This window comes from Ahaetulla prasina, chromosome 2, assembly GCF_028640845.1.
Source record: "Ahaetulla prasina isolate Xishuangbanna chromosome 2, ASM2864084v1, whole genome shotgun sequence".
Taxonomy (NCBI): domain Eukaryota; kingdom Metazoa; phylum Chordata; class Lepidosauria; order Squamata; family Colubridae; genus Ahaetulla; species Ahaetulla prasina.
The window spans coordinates 182,462,725-182,484,362 of record NC_080540.1 but is presented as its reverse complement, the minus strand read 5'-3'; the positions used below and the strand labels follow the sequence as shown (position 1 = coordinate 182,484,362).

The following is a 21,638-nucleotide window of genomic DNA, read 5'->3' as shown; positions in this document are numbered from 1 at the left end:
CTGCTGCATTTTGCTTTGAGTCCATGTCTGTGTTCGGAAGATGTGCACTCTGGGAGCATGTGGCTGAGGTAAAGGGAGATGGTAGTGCTGGATCTAAATTTCACAAAAGCAACAGGGGGACAAATGGCATTGTCCAATATTGACAAAGACTAAGAGAGAGGATTTTGAAATAATATGGAACCTAAGAAAAGATGATGAGGATGCCAGGCTAGAAACTCAGAAGCTCTTGCCACTCATTTTAATAAGTGGAGTCCTAACAAACTAAAAAGGAGATAATAAATCAAGTTTTCAAGTTTTCTTACTGGCTTTGTGTCTATGGAGATTCTCAGTCATTCAGGTCATGGCTTTGTGGTTTTTCTTTTAGCCACAATTCCTAGCTAACCTTGGCCGATATTATAAAGCTAAACAAGGCTGGTTCTAATTAGTATTTGGATGGGAGATCAATTGGGAATACCCAGGAAGTTCCCTAAACTGAGAAAAACATCTGAGAAGGAAACAGTAGCAAGCAAATCACTTCTATAAAACTGCCAAAAAAACTGCAGTGTTGCAATCAGCAGGATTCAAAGTTGATTCAAGTGAACCTTTGACTTTTTAAAGCTAAACAGGTTAACACTTTCCTCTATTTGCCTCCGTGTCCACCAAAAACATTTTGTCCCGTTAAATGTGGCAAACTGTTCATAAAAGATACAGGAATAATGTCAGCAGAGAGTGTTTCTCACAACAAAAAATTGGGAGTAGGATTAGAGAATGGATGAGTTTAATGCTACATAATTGATCTGAACAACCAAGAAGTTATTTGGCAAAAAGCTTTTAATAATCTAATTGTTGAACACCCCTACAGGCTACATTTTCTGTACTGTTGTTTCAGACTTTAAATGTTTTAGCTCAAAGAAGTTTCTCTTCCACAAGTCCTTCTTGGGAGCTTCATCTTGAAAGAAGAGGGTTTTTTTGTGTGTGACATATACCCACCATCATCCTGAAATAGGAACATCTTTGTTCCAGCATCTTTCTTGAGAGGTTTATTTTTAGCAATAATGAAGAAAAACACAGTCCATGAAGATGCCTAATCTTAATTAGTCCATCACCTGACATTTTCAACTGGCAGAATACTTTCACAGGATTGGAATACTGTTTTGGATTTATTTTTATTTTTTTGGCAAGATCACAAACTCTTCAGAGCTGTCTCCTATCACTCAAGCAGCCTGTTCCCAGAACACCAGTCAAACTACCACTTCAGCTGCTTTGAGGGGGCTGCAAAAGCCTTAGAAGGAAGGCCAGGACTTGGCTTGGAAGTACATTCCCAAATAAAGTGGCAGACTAGCACCAATATTGCTTTTCCCAGTGGCATAATAATAATAATAAAAAACACCTGGGGATATTAGTCCCACATCTGATTAAACTTCTAAGGCGTTTGACTGATGAAACTGTGGATTCTCAAGGATCACTACCAAAGCTATATAAAAGTCTCTACGGAATTTAACTATCCGTATCAGAGTTTCAGTTTGGCAGCAAAAATGGTATTTTTTGACAGCATGATTCTCTACCTGCCATTTTTTTCCCACAATAGCAGCACAATGGATGCATTAAACCTTCACAATGATAAATATGGGCATCTTGCTTTTCAAGCACAACTCCTTGAAAAATCAGCAAAAAGAAGATCAGTGCAGTCTATGATGGGGAAAAAATCTTAAATGTACTGCAGCAATCTGTATTTTTAAATAAGGAAAATTATCCAAATTATGATCTTGTAGGCAGAACATATGATTTTTAAGACCAATTTAGACAACATAAGGAGAATGATGAAATAAAATAAACTAGTGCTGCTTGCCATTTTAGTCAGAAAGGATATAAAAAAATCAGCCTTCACAGTTTATTTCCTGCTTTTCTTTGAAACAGCAACTATCTGGAGCAATAATGAAAAATATTTATGGAAAACATACCTCCCACATCATTTATACTGCAGGGCCTTTTGTCTTGGAACACACCTTTGCTGACATCCAGAGTAGGATATGAAACAAGAATCTTAGTTAAGATAACAAAAATGAACTGTGGATTAAATAGCTAGCAAACTAGTAAAACTAGCAGTACATATATACTGTCTATAAACCAACCAACATTGGAAACTTTTTCCTAGTCCCAGACAGATTACTGTACTAAACTATTAAAATCAGGTAATACAGAAATATTTTTAAGTTTATTCTATGGGATAAATGTATATTTAGAAACACAAAGTTGGAAGACTGACTACCTAGTGTGGAGTGACCTAGAACTTTCACACATGCTATTTCCTATGATTAAAATAGGTTTCCATTGCCACAGGGATTTGCCAATGTATCTTCCACATGTATTTATATTGGTTAGGAATTCACTCATTGCTGAAATATGTTTTTTTTAATGATATGAGAAAGAGTGAGGGAAGGAGCGGGAGAAAGATTGAGACAGAGAGAGAAGGTAAGGTATTATAAAAGTAAGGTGTTGTAAAATAGGATAATGTGTCTATTTTGCCCTTCCTTTTTTTCAAATCAGTGAAGGAATTTTTGTTCCCCAATATACAAACTTCAAAGTCAATGCAAAATGGAGTGTTTTTTAAAGTCAGGATGAAATCTCTCTGATTAAATCTCCTCGTTCACAAAGCATTGTTTCCAACGTAAAGTTCAACGCATACACTTTTACCAACAAACTGAACTTTACTTTGATAAAGAGTAGTTTTAAAATTCTATTAGATGTTTTATTTAGTCTTTCCAAATACATTTAACCCATTGTAATAATTACTACTAGCTTTTAATTTTTAGAATGCGTAAATAACTATAGTTAACATATGCTGGCGTGAGATTTGAGGGAGAAAAATATCTTCTGACCTTGTCAGCAGTAATTTTAAAACTTTGGATTGCATCAAAGACTTCATTTCACTTAAGAAGGAAAGAACTGAAATCCTCAGAGCTGCAAATCATGATTAAATCAGTATTCTGATCAAATCTATTCATATCATTCAAGTCTGGCAAGTGTGTGCACCACTTAACTGCTGCCTAGAGGAAAAAGCCTGTAAATTGAATTCTAGCAAATTCTTGCCTGGGAATTAGGGAAAATTCCATGATGTTGCAGGTTCAAAGCTTTGAAAGCTACTTAGGCACAGCTGGCTTTCATAGCAAGGACAACCTTTTTCCAGCTCTTATCACTCATGGCTGTGGCTGGTCCTGGATAAGAGAGTAGCCTAGCCAGTAATGCAATGCACTCTTCAGTAAAGCTTGGAATAAATGTTTTGGGCTCCACAGAGGTGCAGCTATTCCTTAAAACAGTCCATCTTTTGGCATTTCCTGAAAAAAATTGCCAAGCCCATTAAAAATCTATGTAATTCTTAAAGCAACTGCTACTTTTATTTCAGGCTCATACAGTTGCTTGGGGAAAAAAAGATAGACTGCTCTGATGAATGAATGAGAGGTGACATGCTTGTATAAGGTCTAAAAAAAATTCATTCAAATTATTTCTGGAAGGTTTAGGGCTTTAGTGACCACATTGAAGATACATTTTTTTTCAATGTGCACACATGGCCTGCTTCTGAGATTGGTCTGGAAACTACAGCATCGTAGCTAGAATGCTGAAGCGGAGCAATTTATTGTAAACTTCTCTGAAAGAGAAGTACTGATTGCTAATGCACTGCTGAGCTATAGAATAGAATAACAGAGTTGGAAGGGACCTTGGAAGTTATCTAGTCCAACTCCTTGCTCACGCAGGAAACCCTAAACCATTTCAAATGGTTGTCCAATCTCTTCTTAAAACCTTCCAGTATTGGAGCATTCACAACTTCTGGAGGCAAGATTGTTCGAATTGTCTGGAAATTACTTCTCTCCTTGATTAGTTTCCATCTGTTGCTTCTTGTGCTGCCTTCAGGTGACTTCAAGAACAGGTTGACAACCTCTTTGTGGCAGCCCCTTAAATATTGGAACACAGCTATCATGCCTAATTCTTCTTTTCATTAAACTAGACATAGCCCCGTTATTTTTCTTCTTCATTGGTATTGTGCCAGACTGGGCTTCCACTTTTCAAAATTTCCCAAGCTTCTTGAGTTGTTTTTACCTTAAGGATTCTCATCCATGGAATCCTTTCCAAGCTCTAAGTTTATTGAAATTAACTCTTTTAAAAAGTCTAAGACTCAAGTTTGACTTTGTTCTATTGAGTGTGCTTGCATAATGTTGAATTCCAATATTGCATGATCACCACCCTCCCACCCCCCCAGGTTCCGGTAGCTTCAACACCTTCTATCGTTTCACCTCTGTTAGTGAGAATTAAGTCCAATATGGCTGATCTCCTAGTTCCCTTCTTTTTGTCTTTTTGGGAGACAAAGTTGTCTGCTACGTTTGTCAGGTACCTGTTTGACCTTCTACTTGTGGTGCAGAGTTTGTCTCCAAGTTGATGTCATGGTAGTTAAAGTCCCCCTATATTCCAAGTGTCCATGCTGACACAAAGTTTTACCCAACTAGTCCCTGAATGTCTGCTGGATACATTCTCTTACACAGTAGCCAGTTATTAAGGTTTACAAGGGATGCCCATGGATTACATGACATTTGCCAAAAATTCACTAGGCAATAAGTTGTAAAATGTTTTCTTTACAAGCATCCAGATATGGTATTCCCTTTTTGATGTTTACATCTGGAACCAAGCCTTGAAAAGATCTGGATTTTAAATGAGTATGTTTTTTGTTGTGATGGTTCTTGTTATTCTGATGTGTAATACATTAACAGGTTTATTATTTCAAAACGTATTTTATGTTCCTGCCTTCAGATTAACAAGATAAACCTCTCTTCTTGAAATCAGTATTCTACTACATTTAAGCTTAAATATAATCCAATATCAATATATTACTGTTTTTCATGTATTTTCTGTTTCCTCATTTATGAATATGAACAGTTCTGGACTATAATTATTATAGTATTAATTACACTCTTTTAAATTCTTGTATGTAATTCTCAGAAGTAATAAACGCCATCAAACAGAAGGCATTACATCATGCTTGTGAATGAATCTTTGTTTATTCCTTGGTTAAATATTCCAAAATACATCATTTCTTTCTGCAGCTAGCACAGAAATATGATCCCCAGCGGGAACTTGAATTGCGACAATGGATTGAGGAGGCAACGGGGAAGCGCATTGGAGACAACTTCATGGAAAGTCTGAAAGATGGAGTCATCCTGTGCGAGTAAGACAACACAGAAGGAGGGGGGAAGCTTGTTCCCCAAAGACGGAGGATGGACAAAGAAGGCTTAGTGCTAGTTTAGACTAGCATTAATTAGCTGACAAAGGACTTGGAGTAGTATGTGTAACTTATTAAGGAAAGGAAATGTTTGCACACTTTCCTCTGGCTTCACAGCATTAGCTGTTTTCATTCAAATTAAAATTTTAATGACTATCTTTTTCTAGATGGGCATTTTCAGATTTAATATATGGGGAGGGAGAGAAATATCTCCCATTTAAAGAAAACCTCTTTAAACATGATTGTTGAGGGACATTTTTATTTAGATTTACAGTTCCTCCTATGCCAAGGATTCATCAATGCCAGACAGTGAATGACTTATTATAATTTGAAAAGAAACCTGAATAATAAAACAAGATTTAATACCCTAAATACTGACTAAAATTACTTTAAGAGGAAGTAAAGAAATCTAATGTATCCCCTATATTCAAAGTTTTGATCCTTAAATACATTCCCCCAATCCCAAGTAATGGAATAATTCAAGGATGCTTTAAATTTAATTGAATTTAAAGGGGACTGAAACACGTTGCTTTTGGTGGCTTAGACATAATGAAATGCATCAAAGATGGATTTTTTTCCTGGTTATCTGGCAACTTTATTTACCATCTCAGTCAATTGGCAGAAAAGCAGATCATTTTCCTGTTTCCATTATACTGCATTTGTTTTTATTACTATGAATATTAAACAATTTAAATGTAACCAATATTTGTACTCACAGGTATAAGACTGCAATGCCAGCTCTATGTGGTCAAAGCAATCTCAAAATATTTGCAGTATCACTGAACCACATCCCTTAATTTAATTTTAATTCCTTAATTCCATTCAATCTCTACACCAAGAATCATGACTGAAAACACCACTTAAACCGCCTAATAAAGACACTACCAATTAGTTAGAAGCTTGGAGAATCTGCACCCTTAATATATTTAATTTATAGTGGATGTGTGGGGATTTAAAAGTAAGATTACTGAGCTGCACTGGGTCTTTTTTGAAGATAGAAAAACAATACAGCAATTTTCTTCTGACTGACCACTTCTTGAGTACATTCCATGGGTACACCTAAGCATTTTTGTTTAGAGAGAACTTTTCAGAAGTTGCCACTTCTGAATTACATGGTATTCTTCCACCAAAGTAAACACAGAAGTCCTATATTGATGCTGAAGAAATAAACACCTTGCAATAAAACTTTCCTCTCCCCCTCTTTCAGACTTATCAACAAACTCCAACCTGGATCTGTAAGGAAAGTGAATGAATCCACCCAGAACTGGCATCAGGTACCATTCTCTCTTACTATCAATGCTACCTTTATATTATTAAGAAACTTTTACTAAGGTACATGAGAGATTAGCATTATGGCAGCAGGAAATAGCTGAGCTTTTCTCTTTACTACAGAGTAAATAACTTTCCAATTTTTGAGGGGCTGTCACAGAGAGGAAGGGGGTCAAGCTATTTTCCAAACCACTTAAAGGCCAGACAAGGAATAATGGATGGAAACTGATCAAGGAGAGATTCAACCTAGAAATAAGGACACATTTTCTGACAGTGAGAGCAATCAACCCATGGAACAGAAGTTGCCTTCAGAAGTTGTGGGAGCTTCATCACTGGAGATTTTCAAGGGGAGATTGGACTGCCATTTGTCAGAAAGGGTGTAGGGTCTGCTGCTTGGGCAGGGGTTGGACTAGATGACCTAAAAGGTCCCTTCTATTAATCTAATCTAATCTAATCTAATCTAATCACAGCTGCTTGCTGTAAATAATAATGTATTGGCAACACAAATGAAGAAATGTTTCAATTAAAATAAAAAGGTTAAAGAAGTGAATTTTTAACAAATACAAATGTATTGGACAAAAATAAATAGTGAAATTCAATTCCACAGTTTAATGAGCAAAAATATGCAGCCAAATATTGTAGGAGAAAGACTGGCTGATGTATTTGGGAATATAAAGACTGGGCAATGAGAAAAGGAATTCCCTTCCCTGATTCTTTGATCCAAATGCTCCCTCTCAAAAGCAGCTTTTACTGCCAGAGTTCTGCTTTGCAGTACATCAGTGGCCCCCAACCTTTTGGGCACCAGGGACCAGATCCGTGGAGTTTTTTCTGCGGACCAGAGGGGGGGGTGTTTTGGCATGCTGCCTGCATCCCATGGATGGGGCTTTGCTTATTTGCACGACCTGGTTTCTGGCATGCTGCAGCCTGGTACCAGCCCACGGACTGGGGGTTGGGATCCTGCAGTACATGTTGTGTGGCTGTTCTGATAGTAGATATTTAGAGGCACAGAGCAATTACCAAACAGGGCAGAATAATATTTTCCTATCTTTTTACTAATTGCTACATCTTTGCTGACTGTAAAAAGTGAAGCAAGCACTTCTGGCTCATGAATCCACTCGTTATTAGAAGAGTCCTCATGTAGTCCTTATGCTTGCACCATTGCACTTGTGATGCATTAGGTAGATGGCTATAATTTTTCCCCTTGAGCTTTGAGACAATAGTAAGGGACAGTCTTCCCTACCATAATGCTTTTCAGACATGCTGGAATTACAGTTACATGCCATACTGGAGAAGATTCCACCATCCACTTTTTAGGGAAAGTATTGTAAAGGAAATCATTCCTGGAAAATGCTCAGTGATTGTAAATGATTATTTGACTCTCCTGTTTTGCAGCTGGAAAACATTGGCAACTTTATTAAGGCTATCACAAGATATGGAGTGAAACCCCATGACATTTTTGAAGCAAATGATCTCTTTGAAAATACAAACCATACCCAGGTCCAGTCAACCCTGATCGCTTTAGCTAGCATGGTAAGTTGTTTTTGCTCATTTTTTAATCAGTGAACCCTATATGATAGTATCAAAGTATTTCATAGATATCACCCCAATAATCTAATATTGAATAACACAATCATATATAACCACACATACCACATACCACGTATATGTGGTACCTTGCTCAATAGTAGTACCTGTGAGAGGGATCTTGGAGTCCTAGTGGATAACCATTTAGATATGAGCCAGCAGTGTGCAGCAGCTGCTAAAAAAGCCAACACAGTTCTGGGCTGCATAAACAGAGGGATAGAATCAAGATCATGTGAAGTGTTAGTACCACTTTATAATGCCTTGGTAAGGCCACACTTGGAATATTGCATCCAGTTTTGGTCGCCACGATGTAAAAAAGATGTTGAGACTCTAGAAAGAGTGCAGAGAAGAGCAACAAAGATGATTAGGGGACTGGAGGCTAAAACATATGAAGAACGGTTGCAGGAACTGGGTATGTCTAGTTTAATAAAAAGAAGGACTAGGGGAGACATGATAGCTGTGTTCCAATATCTCAGAGGCTGCCACAAAGAAGAGGGAGTCGGGCTGTTCTCCAAAGCACCTGAGGGTAGAACAAGAAGCAATGGGTGGAAACTGATCAAAGAAAGAAGCAACTTAGAACTAAGGAGAAATTTCCTGACAGTTAGAACAATTAATAAGTGGAACGACTTGCCTGCAGAAGTTGTGAATGCTCCAACACTGGAAATTTTTAAGAAAATGTTGGATAACCATCTGACTGAGATGGTGTAGGGTTTCCTGCCTGGGCAGGGGGTTGGACTAGAAGGCCTCCAAGGTCCCTTCCAACTCTGTTGTTATGTTATGTTATGTTATGTTAATCACCATATTGAGTTGAGGCCAAGATCAATGTGGCCTCAGATTACATTTAAAATGACAATCTCATAGCTAACTCTTCACTCCTAGAAGAAAATACCTGTTATACTGCCTCTGATCTACAATATCCCTTATTGGTCTATAAGTCTTACATCAGAAGAGTTATATTGATGGGCAGGAGGAACCTTTTTTCAGTATAGTCAGTTAATTTCTACCAAGACTTCTTCCCAGAATTTTACATGCTAGCAGTAAACCCTAAATTATAGGTACATAGAACCCTTGCACGTCCATATATGCTCAGCCTAATTTTACACACTCAGAAGGAAGGTGTTGAGATTTTAGTTTGGACATCACAGAAATGATATCTCAAGGAAATAATTTGCAGATCTAAACACTGAGTCCAGTGTTTTTGATCCAATTTGAAATATAATAACTAGGAGGTCTGGGGCGGGGGGAAACTTCCTGTTGCTCTCAACTCCGCTGCAAAATAGACAAACCTCATTCGGGCAAAATACCTGAGAGAAACATCTGAAAGGATTTATGATTGTCACAACACAGGCAAAGACAAAAGGCAACAGGGTGAATGTTGGAGTGAAATATGCCGAAAAACAACAGCGGAAATTCCTGCCTGAAAAGCTGAAAGAAGGAAGGAACATCATTGGATTGCAGGTATGTGGCTTCAGTCATAGCAACTGTTTCCCTAAGATACAGGATATTTTGCATCATTGCCTGTAGCAAACAATTTAGCATACTTTGCTATACCTTCAAAATTAGTTTCTTTGTGCAAATGTGTACTGTGGCCAAATACATAATTACTATGGCACTTCCACATGAGAGTTTTCATCCTTCTGCCCAAACGTCCTGAAACAGTTTGAGATTGATCTGCAATGTTTCTCACCACAGTCAGCCTTGAAGTACCAAGAACTAGGCAACACTTCCTCCAGTCAATTAATTGCAGAGGAGACACAATGATAACAAACTAGTGTGTCTGCTTTTCTTACCTCATTAGATGCAGACTAATACAGCAAGATGCATACATACGGATCAGCCAGGTGTACATTAGCCAGTAAAAAATTCTGATGAGAACCATGAACAAAACACTGAAAATTGCAGGGGGGAGAGAAGCAATAGAAATTCCCTTTCTTTCATCTCAGATTGCAGGGAAAGAAAATATGCTTACATTGCAGGGAAAGAAGACCAATTTCTTCTCCAAAATAGACACATCCAGGAGGCAAGGGGTGGGGTGGGGGACAAAACAATCCCAAGTAGCACCAATCCTTAAGCCCGTTGCTTAAGGGAAGAAAACATAGACAAATTCACATGAGCTCTTTTCATCTGAGTTATTGTGTGTAGGGAATCAATAGAATTTACTGCATAGTAAACTGGAATCAGTAGATTTTTTGTTGTTGTGATATGCACCAGAAATATAGGAGCAATTGCTGTAAAGTTATGCCTGTAAAACTCTTGTCACTTCTGTTTAAGGGCTAAGTGAATACCAGTAGAATCTGCAGAATTGAAAGTGATTTTGTTTTGTAGACTCTACCACTTTGAAATATGTAACATTATAATGCATGCACAAAAGGAATGGGCTTGCAATGTGATGCTATTTTCATCATTCTGACTCCACCTGGCCCCCAGTCTAGATGTCATTGATGCTATGCCAGCTCTGAAGCCTGGAGTTGGGAAAGGACAAGAATTTTTGCCAACAGATTGAAAACAGACCACTCACAAACTCTTCCAAGCTTCATTACTGGAAACATATCAGTATTTTACATTGCAGCCAAGCTACAAATTAACAGGCTCAACTGGTGGATAAGGATAGCAGCATAGGAGATTCAATTCTGGAAAAAAATTCAGAAATGGTGCAAAGTCTGTGGGTGAACTGGCCCCAGATCCATTTTATACCTGACTCATTAAAACCAGCATCTTGTTGTCTAAGTATTATATTTGCCAATGTGATTTTTGCCAGTTTGTTCCCAAAAAATTATCTCTAGGAATGTCAGTGCTTTGAACTGAGTTTTCCTGCATTAAAATCACTGCCGAGTAGGTAAGGGAAACAGAAGACATGAAAAGGACCAGTTCTTCCTTGTGGTTTACAGTGATACCATAAAGCTGTCTTCATATGGAATGTTTTGTTAACAGTCATGGCTGAGTGATGTTGCATGATATAAATCACTAGGGGGGAAATGAAGAAAATGTCTAAGTGACAGAATGAAGAGGAAGCTTTTAACCTATAGAGTATATGAAACAGAAACTTGGCAAAGAGAGAATGATGAGTCTAATTGTCAATACTACATTCTTCTTAGATGGGCACTAACAAGTTTGCCAGCCAGCAAGGTATGACAGCATATGGCACACGTCGACACCTCTATGATCCAAAGTTGGGTGCAGACCAACCTCTAGATCAGGCTACAATCAGTCTACAAATGGGAACCAACAAGGGGGCTAGCCAGGTAAGAAATCTGAATGGAAAAAATGGGTTACTGAGATGATTTTGATACCCTTATTTGTTTTCCCCCTCATTCTTCCACTGGAACATCAACAATTTATTGACTAGTAGGATTACCGCAACTACCTGTATAATAATAGATATACTGTTTCTAGCATAGTGTAATATCCATGTAGAAACAAAGGACAAGTTCCTTTTTTGCAGTTTCTGTATACTTCTGTATGCTTCCACAGATAATACTAGACTCTTCAGAGTGAAGACAAATAGGTACTTCAAGGCACAGGAATCCTATTTACAACTCTTCAAGTAGCATGCAGCAACCACACAGCAACTGCAGCTGCTTTCAGAAGTCAGACAGGTGCTATGCTCATGCCCCTGCATGGTCCAAAGCCCATTTGCCTTTGACTCTGAAGTACTTCAGAGGTAGCCATAGGTCTACATGGTTGGGAAATTCTTAAGGGTTTCAGACATACACTGTCACTGTGTGAAACTAGGTAATTATATTGAGAACACTTTTATGTAGCTTGTGTTTAGGTCTCACAAAAAAAACAAAAACCAACCTCTCAAATTCTTCCAAACACAAAGTCCATGTTCCTGTTTGTACATCAACATTTAATTTAGGATCACATGATTCTTTGGATTTTGGTCTCTGAAAACATGTGAACTGAGGCTGAAGCAAGTTCAAGAGGCAAACACTATTATCTCAAGATATATTTGGTGTAAACAAGTCATAGTTTGTTCTTTCCTCTAAGAGTAGTGTAGAAATTAGGCACCTCAAATCTCAAGAGATTTTTAGCTCTTACAAATCAAGATAAAGAAATTGTTGAGGTATGCTAGAAAGCCAATTACTCCATTCTGAGATATATCAATTAGAAAATAAAAATCTTACAAGGCAAAGTAGTCAAATTATTTTTCTCGGGTGACGTATTTTCTTCAACACAAAGGTTTAGTAATCATGCTAAATACTTATATGTGTGTGGTCATTTATCAATTATTACAATCTTTTCACACGTTCTCCAAGTAATACTTTTTGCTTTTCTATTCTTCCCCTTTTTTCCTCTACTACACCCACCTCAGGCGGGCATGACAGCTCCTGGAACCAAGAGACAAATCTTTGAGCCCACACTTGGCATGGAGCACTGCGACACCCAGAATATCTCCCTGCAAATGGGCAGCAACAAAGGAGCCTCACAGCAAGGCATGACTGTGTATGGGCTGCCGCGGCAAGTCTATGATTCCAAGTATTGTCTCACGCCCGCCTATCCTGTAATTGGAGATGATGAGGACCAATATAACCACAGCCATCATAACTTCTACAACTCTGAATAGCCAGCAGGAGTTGGGGGACAGATATAAAATAGAGACACCAGCACTGCAAGGCACTTCCTAAAAGATCCATCATCATGTGATTATTTTAATCCAGGAATATAAGAAGATTCAGACAGTTCCCTAAATTGCTAACCAGCTCACTAAAGACTCCTTAATATATGCCAGAGCCAGGCTTCCCCATCACTGAGTGTTAAAGCTTCACCTTTCACGCTTTGACTTATCGACTACTGTCACTGCTTTTGAGCATGCACTAATATGGCTCAAGACTCTCAGGATGAAAGATCAAATAATAAAACCAGTAAGTTGAGAGAAGTAGAAACAAAAGAATGAGTCCTCTTAACTTGGCTTCTCAATTACAAAAAGCCCTGGCAGCTGTCAATCATTTCCCAGTGCCAGCTGCTGCTTATGTTTTGGATCAATGCAGAGGCAAGCAATGAAGGTACAACCTGTAAAATTGTTAGCTGCTGCACTCTTATTTTGTATTCCTTAATTACACAAATTGCTTCAGGGCAACCCACATTTTCTGACCTGCTTAGATATAAAATATCAAATTCTCCATATGCTAACTTTGCCAGAGGCTCCAAAAACACACAAAATTTGTGCAAGAGCAGTGGCAACCTGAGCCAGCCACTAAGTTCTTGGAAAGCAAAAACTTGTTGTGGAAAATGTGTATGGGTAGAGAGTGATTGCAGGAGCTGGTCATACCAGCCAGGCAACATCACTATGTGATTTATATTTGGTGACGCATATAAATATGTCTTAAAATCAGTAGGTGGCCAATGTCAGGTCATTTGGAAAGGATGGTGCAAAAAGGAAGATGCAAAGTTAAACCAAGCACCTCTGCAATTTCATATATTACAAGGATAGGAATGTCTTGGCGATATACAACTGTTTCTTTGTATTTGCCTTACTTATCTCTTATTAGTCAGCATGTCACTACAGTATCTCTGATCTTATTTGTTCTATTCATCCCCATGTACATATTTAATTTGCAGTAAATAATAGACATTTGTTTATTTGCACACAATCTAAGAATTTAAAGGCATGGGAAATTAGGTAAAACTAACTAAACATATGTTATACAGGAACCAAAATTATTTTTTAAAGCATTTTTCTCCAGATTTATGTAAATAATCATGTGCCTTGGACAAAGACAAAATCATCTACCATAAAGACAATACTGTGCCATTCAAGTTATAAGCCCAACAAGTATACACTTCACAAAGAAGTAGGATTTATTGGTACTTGCCTGTGCATCTAGCTGAGTCCTGCCTTTCTTCCAGGAACTCAAGGAAAGCATCCTTTCCTCCAGTTTCTCCCATGATAAAGTAGATTGTGAGATAGCCTGGACTGAGAAAGAAATTGGCTCAGTCGCCTAGAATGAGCTTTTCTGGGTGTCTCTACTCCAATACCTAGAACACAGCATCACACTGGGTCTCACTTTTTGCTGCCTATAAATCTAATTATGCATATTAAAACATTTTCCTATTAACATAATTTTTTTTCAGTTATCATCTAATCCCTGCACTTGTAGTTCAGGATTGGTGTGCCTGTCATCTATATGTATATTTAGTTGAGGAATGGCTGGCTTCACTATTTTTTTCTATTGCCATATTCTCTGGTAATTATGTAAAACTAGAGGAATATTTGCTCAGTTTCCAAAATGGCATAAATATATACTACTGAAAAGCTAATAGAGTCAATGAAAGCACTTGGCCTTTATAAACCTAAAAATCCACATCCTTCCTACAGTTGCAAATGTTCTGCATGCTGAACAGCTAAATTCCCTTAAAACAAAAACATATTAAAAGGTATGTTTCATTGCAATGTTCTGCTAAAATTTACTTCATTTCACTGTGGCACAATAAAGAGAAAAGGGGGCTTTTAAAATATTATTTTAAATGCAATTTAACACATACTTCTGAAACACAAAAACAAAATGAAGATGTCACCGTAACCCTTCTTATTACAACATGTCAGATCATTTACTTTAGTGGTTCTCCATGTTCTCTAAGCAGAGGTCTTTTGTAATCCTTGGGTCTAAGATATTTCAAGAGAAGACAACCACACAGAATTTAATTATTCCATGAAACCTCTATCAGAAGCAGTCAGCACTACAAAATGTGCTAAAGGCAAAAACCATTACATTCATTACTCTTAGCATGAGATGTAAAGCTACATGATCATGAACGCATTCTTTACATTGCAAGGTAATCAACAGTATGAAAAAGACTTTCAGCAAATCAGTTATCATTAAAAGTTTTCAGTGAAACTAAAGATAAAATCTCAATACAGAGGACAGTTTCTGCTCACTTGAATATTTCTGCAGGAAAGAACTATCAAGATACAGCAGGTCTGCAGGGAAGACTGAGAAATGTAATGTGTTGGTATCTGTATCTATCTCTTTATCTGGAAAATAGCAATAGCAACCCTCACTGTATTGTTGCCAAAATCCTTACTAATGTATGCATATAGCCACCAAGAGTCAATTCTGCATATTTGGAATAATTTGGAATATTCTAATGAAACACACTTAAAAATGAAATATTTCAGTTTTTAACACTTTGTTGTAGCAAGTCTGCTCAGTGAATTTTCAAATAATAAATTATCCCCAAATCAGCTGATTTTCACATAACCCCATGGACAGAATTACACATAAAAGCCTATTTAGTGTGCCTCATCATTGCTGATGTTCAATTCAAAGCAATTCCCAAGAGTGATCCTGTGAGCAAGTGCTGTCCCTATGTATACATTTCACTATATAACATATATAGGCCATACAGAAGATTAAACAGACGAATTAACAATTGTGAGCCACTGAGAGTCATTTGCTGAGATGAACAGCTATAGAAATCAAACAAAACAATGAAATACTTGTCTCACTATGTTAAGTAGGTTCAGCTCTGCCATCATCATACTGCATCCAGTTTTGGTCACACTATAAAAAAATATGTTGAAACTCTAGAAAGAGTGCAGAGAAGAGCAAGAAAGATGATTAGGGGACTGGAAGCTAAAGCTTACAATCAATGTTTGCAGGAACTGGGTATGGGTAGTCTAGTGAAGGAGCAGGGGAGACATAATAGCAGTGTTCCAATTTTTGAGGGGCTGTCACAGAGAGGAGGAAGTCAACCTGTTTTCCAAGCCAGACAAGGAATAATGGATGGAAACTGAACAAGGAGAGGTTCAACATGGAAATAAGGAGAAATTTTCTGACAGTGAGAATCAACCAATGGAACAGCTTGTCTTCAGAAGTTGTGGGAGCTTCATCACTGGAGGCTTTCAAAACGATATTGGACTGGGGGGATTGGACTAGATGACTACAAAGTTCCTTCCAAATCTTAATCCTGCAAGGACTGCCATATTACTAACCAGAAGATAAATTAAGAAACTCTTAACATGGCAACCTTTTTACCAAAGGGGAGGATTCTACTGTCAAAACTCCAGGGTGAAGCAAATATACTGTCAGGTATGTTGTCAATCCAGGTAGGAATAAAAGCATCCAGTATAGAACACCTCCCTGCTTTGGCTATGCTTCCAGTATTTAACTTATATAACTATTCAGTTAGTGTGGTGATATCATTAGCTTCTTAATAAGCTGCTGATTCATTTCCAAAATGATTTAGAATCCTGGAGCAGAGATACACTGGAAAGGTTGGACACATTCACATGGCAGCTTACAATTAGAAGGTAATAGCTTATTATTTAAAAAATGTAACACTAACAATCACTTAGCTACATTCTCTGCATCCTGAGCTTCCAGTTAAGTAATATATCCTGAGGTTCCAGTTAACCAAAGTTTTATATAGACACTGGAAAAAAAGAGTGACCTCTTGGCTGTCCTAGAATACTCTCTCTGAAGTATCAATAACTGCCCTGAAGATTGGGCAACTGTGTTTTCTCACAGAATAAACAAGCCTAATCAGCTGATTTGCTACAAACACACCATTCTATGATCCCAGGTTCTTAGATTACTTAGTTGTTCTGTTAGCTGGACTCTTCACGACTACTCTGTATTTCCTGGCAACAATACGGAAGTGGTTAACTTCCTTGAAGTAGAAAAACGATTTTAGGCTTACCTGTTTTTTGATTTGGAAAGGCAAATTAACAAGGATGTCAGCTGCATATGTCTTCTATCTGTTCCAGATCTGCTTTTGTACTATTTATGGGGCAATTTCTCCTTATCATGAGCACTTTCCACTCCAAAGATGGGACTTGCCTTGCCCAATACTCCCAGGAAATGCTTTCTTCAAATCTAAATGACTCCCCTACACAGAAAAGAGATTTTGCTGTGCAGCAACTAGACCATGCTATATCATACATCTATTTAGTTGGTTATTTAATGACTTATTGCCTTTCTATTTACTCAGAGCAGCTAGGAAAAATGAAATATAAAATATTAAAATCATACAGATTATTTAAATGATGAGATTGGGAGGCAATTTCAGAGCATGTGTATTTGACAATCAGAGAGCAAGATAAACTCATTACATTATAAGTCATGGAAATCAAGGGATGGAATTCATGATTGGGCTGTAGCAGGGGTGTCAAACTCATAGCCCGCATGTGTCACGTGCTGGCTCTGCCCCCACTGGGTTTAGCGAAGGGGAAAAAAGTCCCCATTACCTCACTGACACCGCCGTGATGCCTCAAGTTTGACATCCCTGGCCTATAGTAATGAAAGAATACAATTTGTTCGAAAGAAATTCAGCAAGAGAAATGGATTAATTATCACATTATACATAAAGAATGACTACACCAATATGAACATTGGTGACACTCTGGTTGAAAACTCTACTGAAAGAATTTAGATGAATATGAAAGGGAAAAGAATCAAAGAATTATTTTGCTTGGTTAGGCACCCTGTAAAACTGGTAAGTGTTCAAAAGCATTAGGATATTTGGCCTAAAGAGAAGAAAGCTAGGGGAAACATAACATTCTTCCAATACTTGGAAATGGGTTGTCACAGGGAAGAAAGTATAGATTTATTTTCTGTATTGCCTGTGGCTCTCGAGGACGTGGACAGGTTGCTGGGGAGGTTACATGCAACTACATGTTTACTGGACCCGTGTCCTTCCTGGTTAGTGCTGGCTGCTCAGGAAGTGACACGAGGCTGGCTCCAGGGGATTATAAATGCTTCTTTGGTGGAAGGGGTTTTCCCCGCCGCCTTGAAAGAGGCGGTGGTGAGGCCCCTCCTCAAGAAGCCTTCCCTGGACCCAGCTATTTTGGAAAATTATCGTCCAGTCTCCAACCTTTGCTTTGTGGCGAAGGTTGTAGAGTGTGTGGTCGCATGGCAGCTCCCCCAGCACCTAGAGGAAACTGTCTATCTAGACCCGTTCCAGTCCAGCTTCCGACCCGGTTATAGCACGGAGACGGCTTTGGTCGCGTTGGTGGATGACCTCTGGAGGGCCAGGGACAGGGGTTGTTCCTCTGCCTTGGTCCTATTAGACCTCTCAGCGGCTTTTGATACCATCGACCATGGTATCCTGCTGCGCCGGTTGGAGGGATTGGGAGTGGGGGGCACCGTTTATTGGTGGTTCTCCTCCTATCTCTCTGACTGGTCGCAGACGGTGTTGACGGGGGGGCAGAGGTCGTCCTCGAGGCGCCTCACTTGTGGGGTGCCTCAGGGGTCAATTCTCTCGCCTACCCTGTTCAACATCTATATGAAGCCGCTGGGTGAGGTCATCAGTGGTTTCGGGGTGAGTTATCATCTGTACGCTGATGATACTCAGCTGTACCTTTCCACCCCAGACCACCCCAACGAAGCGGTCAAAGTGCTGTCCCGGTGCCTGGAAGCTGTACGGGTCTGGATGGGGAGAAACAGACTCAAGCTCAATCCCTCCAAGACGGAGTGGCTGTGGATGCCGGCACCCCAGTACAGTCAGCTGCATCCACGGCTGACTGTTGGGGGCGAATTAGTGGCCCCAAAGGAGGTGGTTCGCAACTTGGGCGTCCTCCTGGATGGACGGCTGTCCTTTGATGAACATCTGGCGGCCGTCTCCAGGAGGGCTTTTTACCAAGTTCGCTTGGTCCGCCAGTTGCGTCCCTTCCTTGACCGGGATGCCTTATGCACTGTCACTCACGCTCTGGTTACATCTAGGTTGGATTACTGCAATGCTCTCTACATGGGGCTGCCCTTGAGGTGCACCCGGAGGCTACAGTTAGTCCAGAATGCGGCTGCGCGAGTGGTAATGGGAGCCGCTCGTGGCTCCCATGTAACACCACTACTCCGTAGCCTGCACTGGCTTCCTGTGGTTTTCCGGGTGCGCTTCAAGATTTTGGTTACCACCTTTAAAGCGCTCCATGGCTTAGGACCCGGGTACTTACGAGACCGCCTGCTGTTACCTTATGCCTCCCACCGACCCGTACGCTCTCACAGAGAGGGTCTCCTCAGGGTGCCGTCCGCCAAACAGTGTCGGCTGGCGGCCCCCAGGAGCAGGGCCTTCTCTGTGGGGGCACCGACGCTCTGGAACAAACTTCCCCCTGGCTTACGTCAAGTGCCTGATCTTCGGACCTTCCGTCGTGAGCTCAAAGCACACCTATTTATTCAAGCGGGACTGGCATAATAGTGTCAAATTTTAATTTGGGGTTTTATTAATATTTTTAAAATTTTAAAACTAAATTTTAATATTCAGCCTTTTTGTAATTTACTAGGTTTTAAATTTTTTAACTTGTATATATTTCGTGTTTTATCTTGGCTGTACACCGCCCTGAGTCCTTCGGGAGAAGGGCGGTATAAAAATTTAATAAAATAAATAAATAAATAAGAATATGACCAGAGTCAATGGGTGGAAGTTTTATAGAGAAAGCACCAACTTTGAAATAAGGAGCAATTTCCTGACAATAAAAGCTGTTAATGGAAATCCTCCTTCCTGAAAGGTCAGGGGTGAAATGCTCCCGGTTCGGACTGGCTCGCCCGATCCGGTAGCGATGGCAGCTGGTGGTTCAGAGAACCAGTAGCAAAAATCCCTGGCCCCACCCCCTGCTAAGCCACACCATCATCAGAGGTTTTGTTTTTTTTTACTTTTAAAAGCAGTTTTTCTTCAGCCGAAAACATGCCTTTAAAAGTTTTTAAAAAAAACCTTTGAGGATCCCGTGGCTCAGCTGAGATCGTCAGAACCCTTTAAAAGTTTTTTTTTTAACAACCTCTTTTAAAAAGGTTTTAAAAGGCTCCTCTGGAGATCCCAGCTCTCATCACCAGAACCTTAAAAAACATGTTTTCTACAAGCTCTTCTTTCCGGCTAGGAAAGTCATGCTTTACATCAGTTGCATCAGCTAGCAACTGAATCTGCCTGCCTAATCCATCTCCTCAGTCAGCAACACAATCTGCCTGCTTTGCTGGCTGGGGAACTCTGGGAACTGAAGTCCACAAACCTTAAATTTGGAGATCCGTGATCTAAAAAATATAATTAAAATATTTGTGCAGCTTTCTGAGATTTGGTGTTTCTGTAGTGTTTCACTCTAACTACACAAACACACAAAATCTCACAAAGCTGTATGTGTTATTTTGTGTGTGTGTGTGTGTGTCAGTTGTGTTGTGTGTGTGTAAAGTGTGAAAGTTGGTTTCTGAGCTTTTTGTGGCTGTGTGAGGTTCCTGCATGTTGCAGGGGCCATTTTGGGTGAAGTGCAGCTGCTTTTACATTGTGTGTCAGTCAGTTGTATTGTATTGTGTTGTGTTTGTGTAAAGTGTGAAAGTTGGTTTTTGGTACCTCTTATTGTTTTGTATACTTTATTATTTTTATTATTTATCGTTTATTATTTATTTATTTTATTATTTATTGGCCACGCCCACCCAGTCATCTGACCACCAAGCCACGCCCACCACGCCCACAGAACCAGTAGGGAAAATTTTTAGATTTCACCCCTGTAAAGGGTCCTTCATTTTTGCAGGTTTTCAAAAAAAAATTGGACCACCATTTATCTAGGATTATCTGGTGATTCCTGCTCTAGTAAGGGGGCTGAATAGAAGACCTTCAAGATCCTTCCAACCTATCAGTTTACAGTACAATAAAAAATAGGAAAAGCTGTATCCAAAAAAACGAGAACATCTTACAAATTATAGTACCGTAATAACACACTGAATCTCTTCTTTGTTTTTAAGAAGAAAAATATTTAGTTCAAGATCTCTTGCAGATTATGTTAAAAACAAGGAATGGGCTTTTACTTCTTCAAACGTTATTATCTACAAAGAGTTGTTGTCTGTAGAGAATTAGTTCAGGTTTAGAAGATACAAAACTTGATGCCATAATGGTTTTAACTTGAAAAAATAACTGTAGTCTCTTAATTCCAACGGTGAAGAAGATAAACTAGAAATAGGTCAAAATAGTTTCTCTTCCTTGTACAGTGCATTCAGAAAGTATTCAGACCCACTTCACTTTTGTCAATTTATTGTGGTGCAGCCTGATTCTACAGTTATTGAAATTCATTTTTTTCTCATTATTCTACCCTATAATAACAACAGGGAAAACAGAATGTCTGTAAAATTATTAAAAAGGAAAAACTGAAATATCATATTGTCATAAGTATTCAGACCCTTTCAATACCACTTGAAATTTAGCTCAGGTGCCTCCCATTTCTCTTGATCATTGCTGACATGTTTCTAAACCTGTGGTAAATTGAATTGATTGGACACTATTTGGAAAGGCACACACCTCTCTATAGAAGGCCTCACAGCTGGCAAAGCATAGTGTAGCAGAGCAAAAGCCATGAGATCAAAGGAACTGTAGAGCTCAGAAGCAGGATTATTGCAAGGCATCGGGAAAAGGCTACAATAAAATTTCTGTTGCATTGAAGGTTCCTAAGCACAGTGACTTCCATAATTCTCAAATGGAAGACGTTTGGCACAACCAGGACTGTTCCAAGAGCTAGTTGCCCAGACAAACTGAGCAATCGGGGCAGAAGGGACTTAGTAAGAGAGGTGACCAAGAACCCAATTGTCACTCTATGCTACAAAGATCCTGTGTGGAGATGAGA

At 39.1% G+C, this 21,638-nt stretch overlaps 1 protein-coding gene across 5 annotated transcripts in view; it reads left to right on the top strand.

Moving 5' to 3' along the window:
• The window catches only part of CNN1 (calponin 1), an 81,624-nt gene extending 68,632 nt beyond the window's left edge, over nt 1-12,992 (top strand). For all 5 annotated transcript variants that reach the window (XM_058166266.1, XM_058166269.1, XM_058166271.1 and 2 more), the window contains 6 exons: nt 5,073-5,194; nt 6,456-6,522; nt 7,910-8,047; nt 9,449-9,559; nt 11,197-11,343; nt 12,417-12,992. In XM_058166266.1, coding sequence (XP_058022249.1) covers nt 5,073-5,194; nt 6,456-6,522; nt 7,910-8,047; nt 9,449-9,559; nt 11,197-11,343; nt 12,417-12,668 — 837 coding nt within the window. In that variant the 3' untranslated portion in view covers nt 12,669-12,992. The remainder of the gene's footprint in view (nt 1-5,072; nt 5,195-6,455; nt 6,523-7,909; nt 8,048-9,448; nt 9,560-11,196; nt 11,344-12,416) is intronic.
• The last annotated feature ends 8,646 nt before the right edge of the window (nt 12,993-21,638 follow it).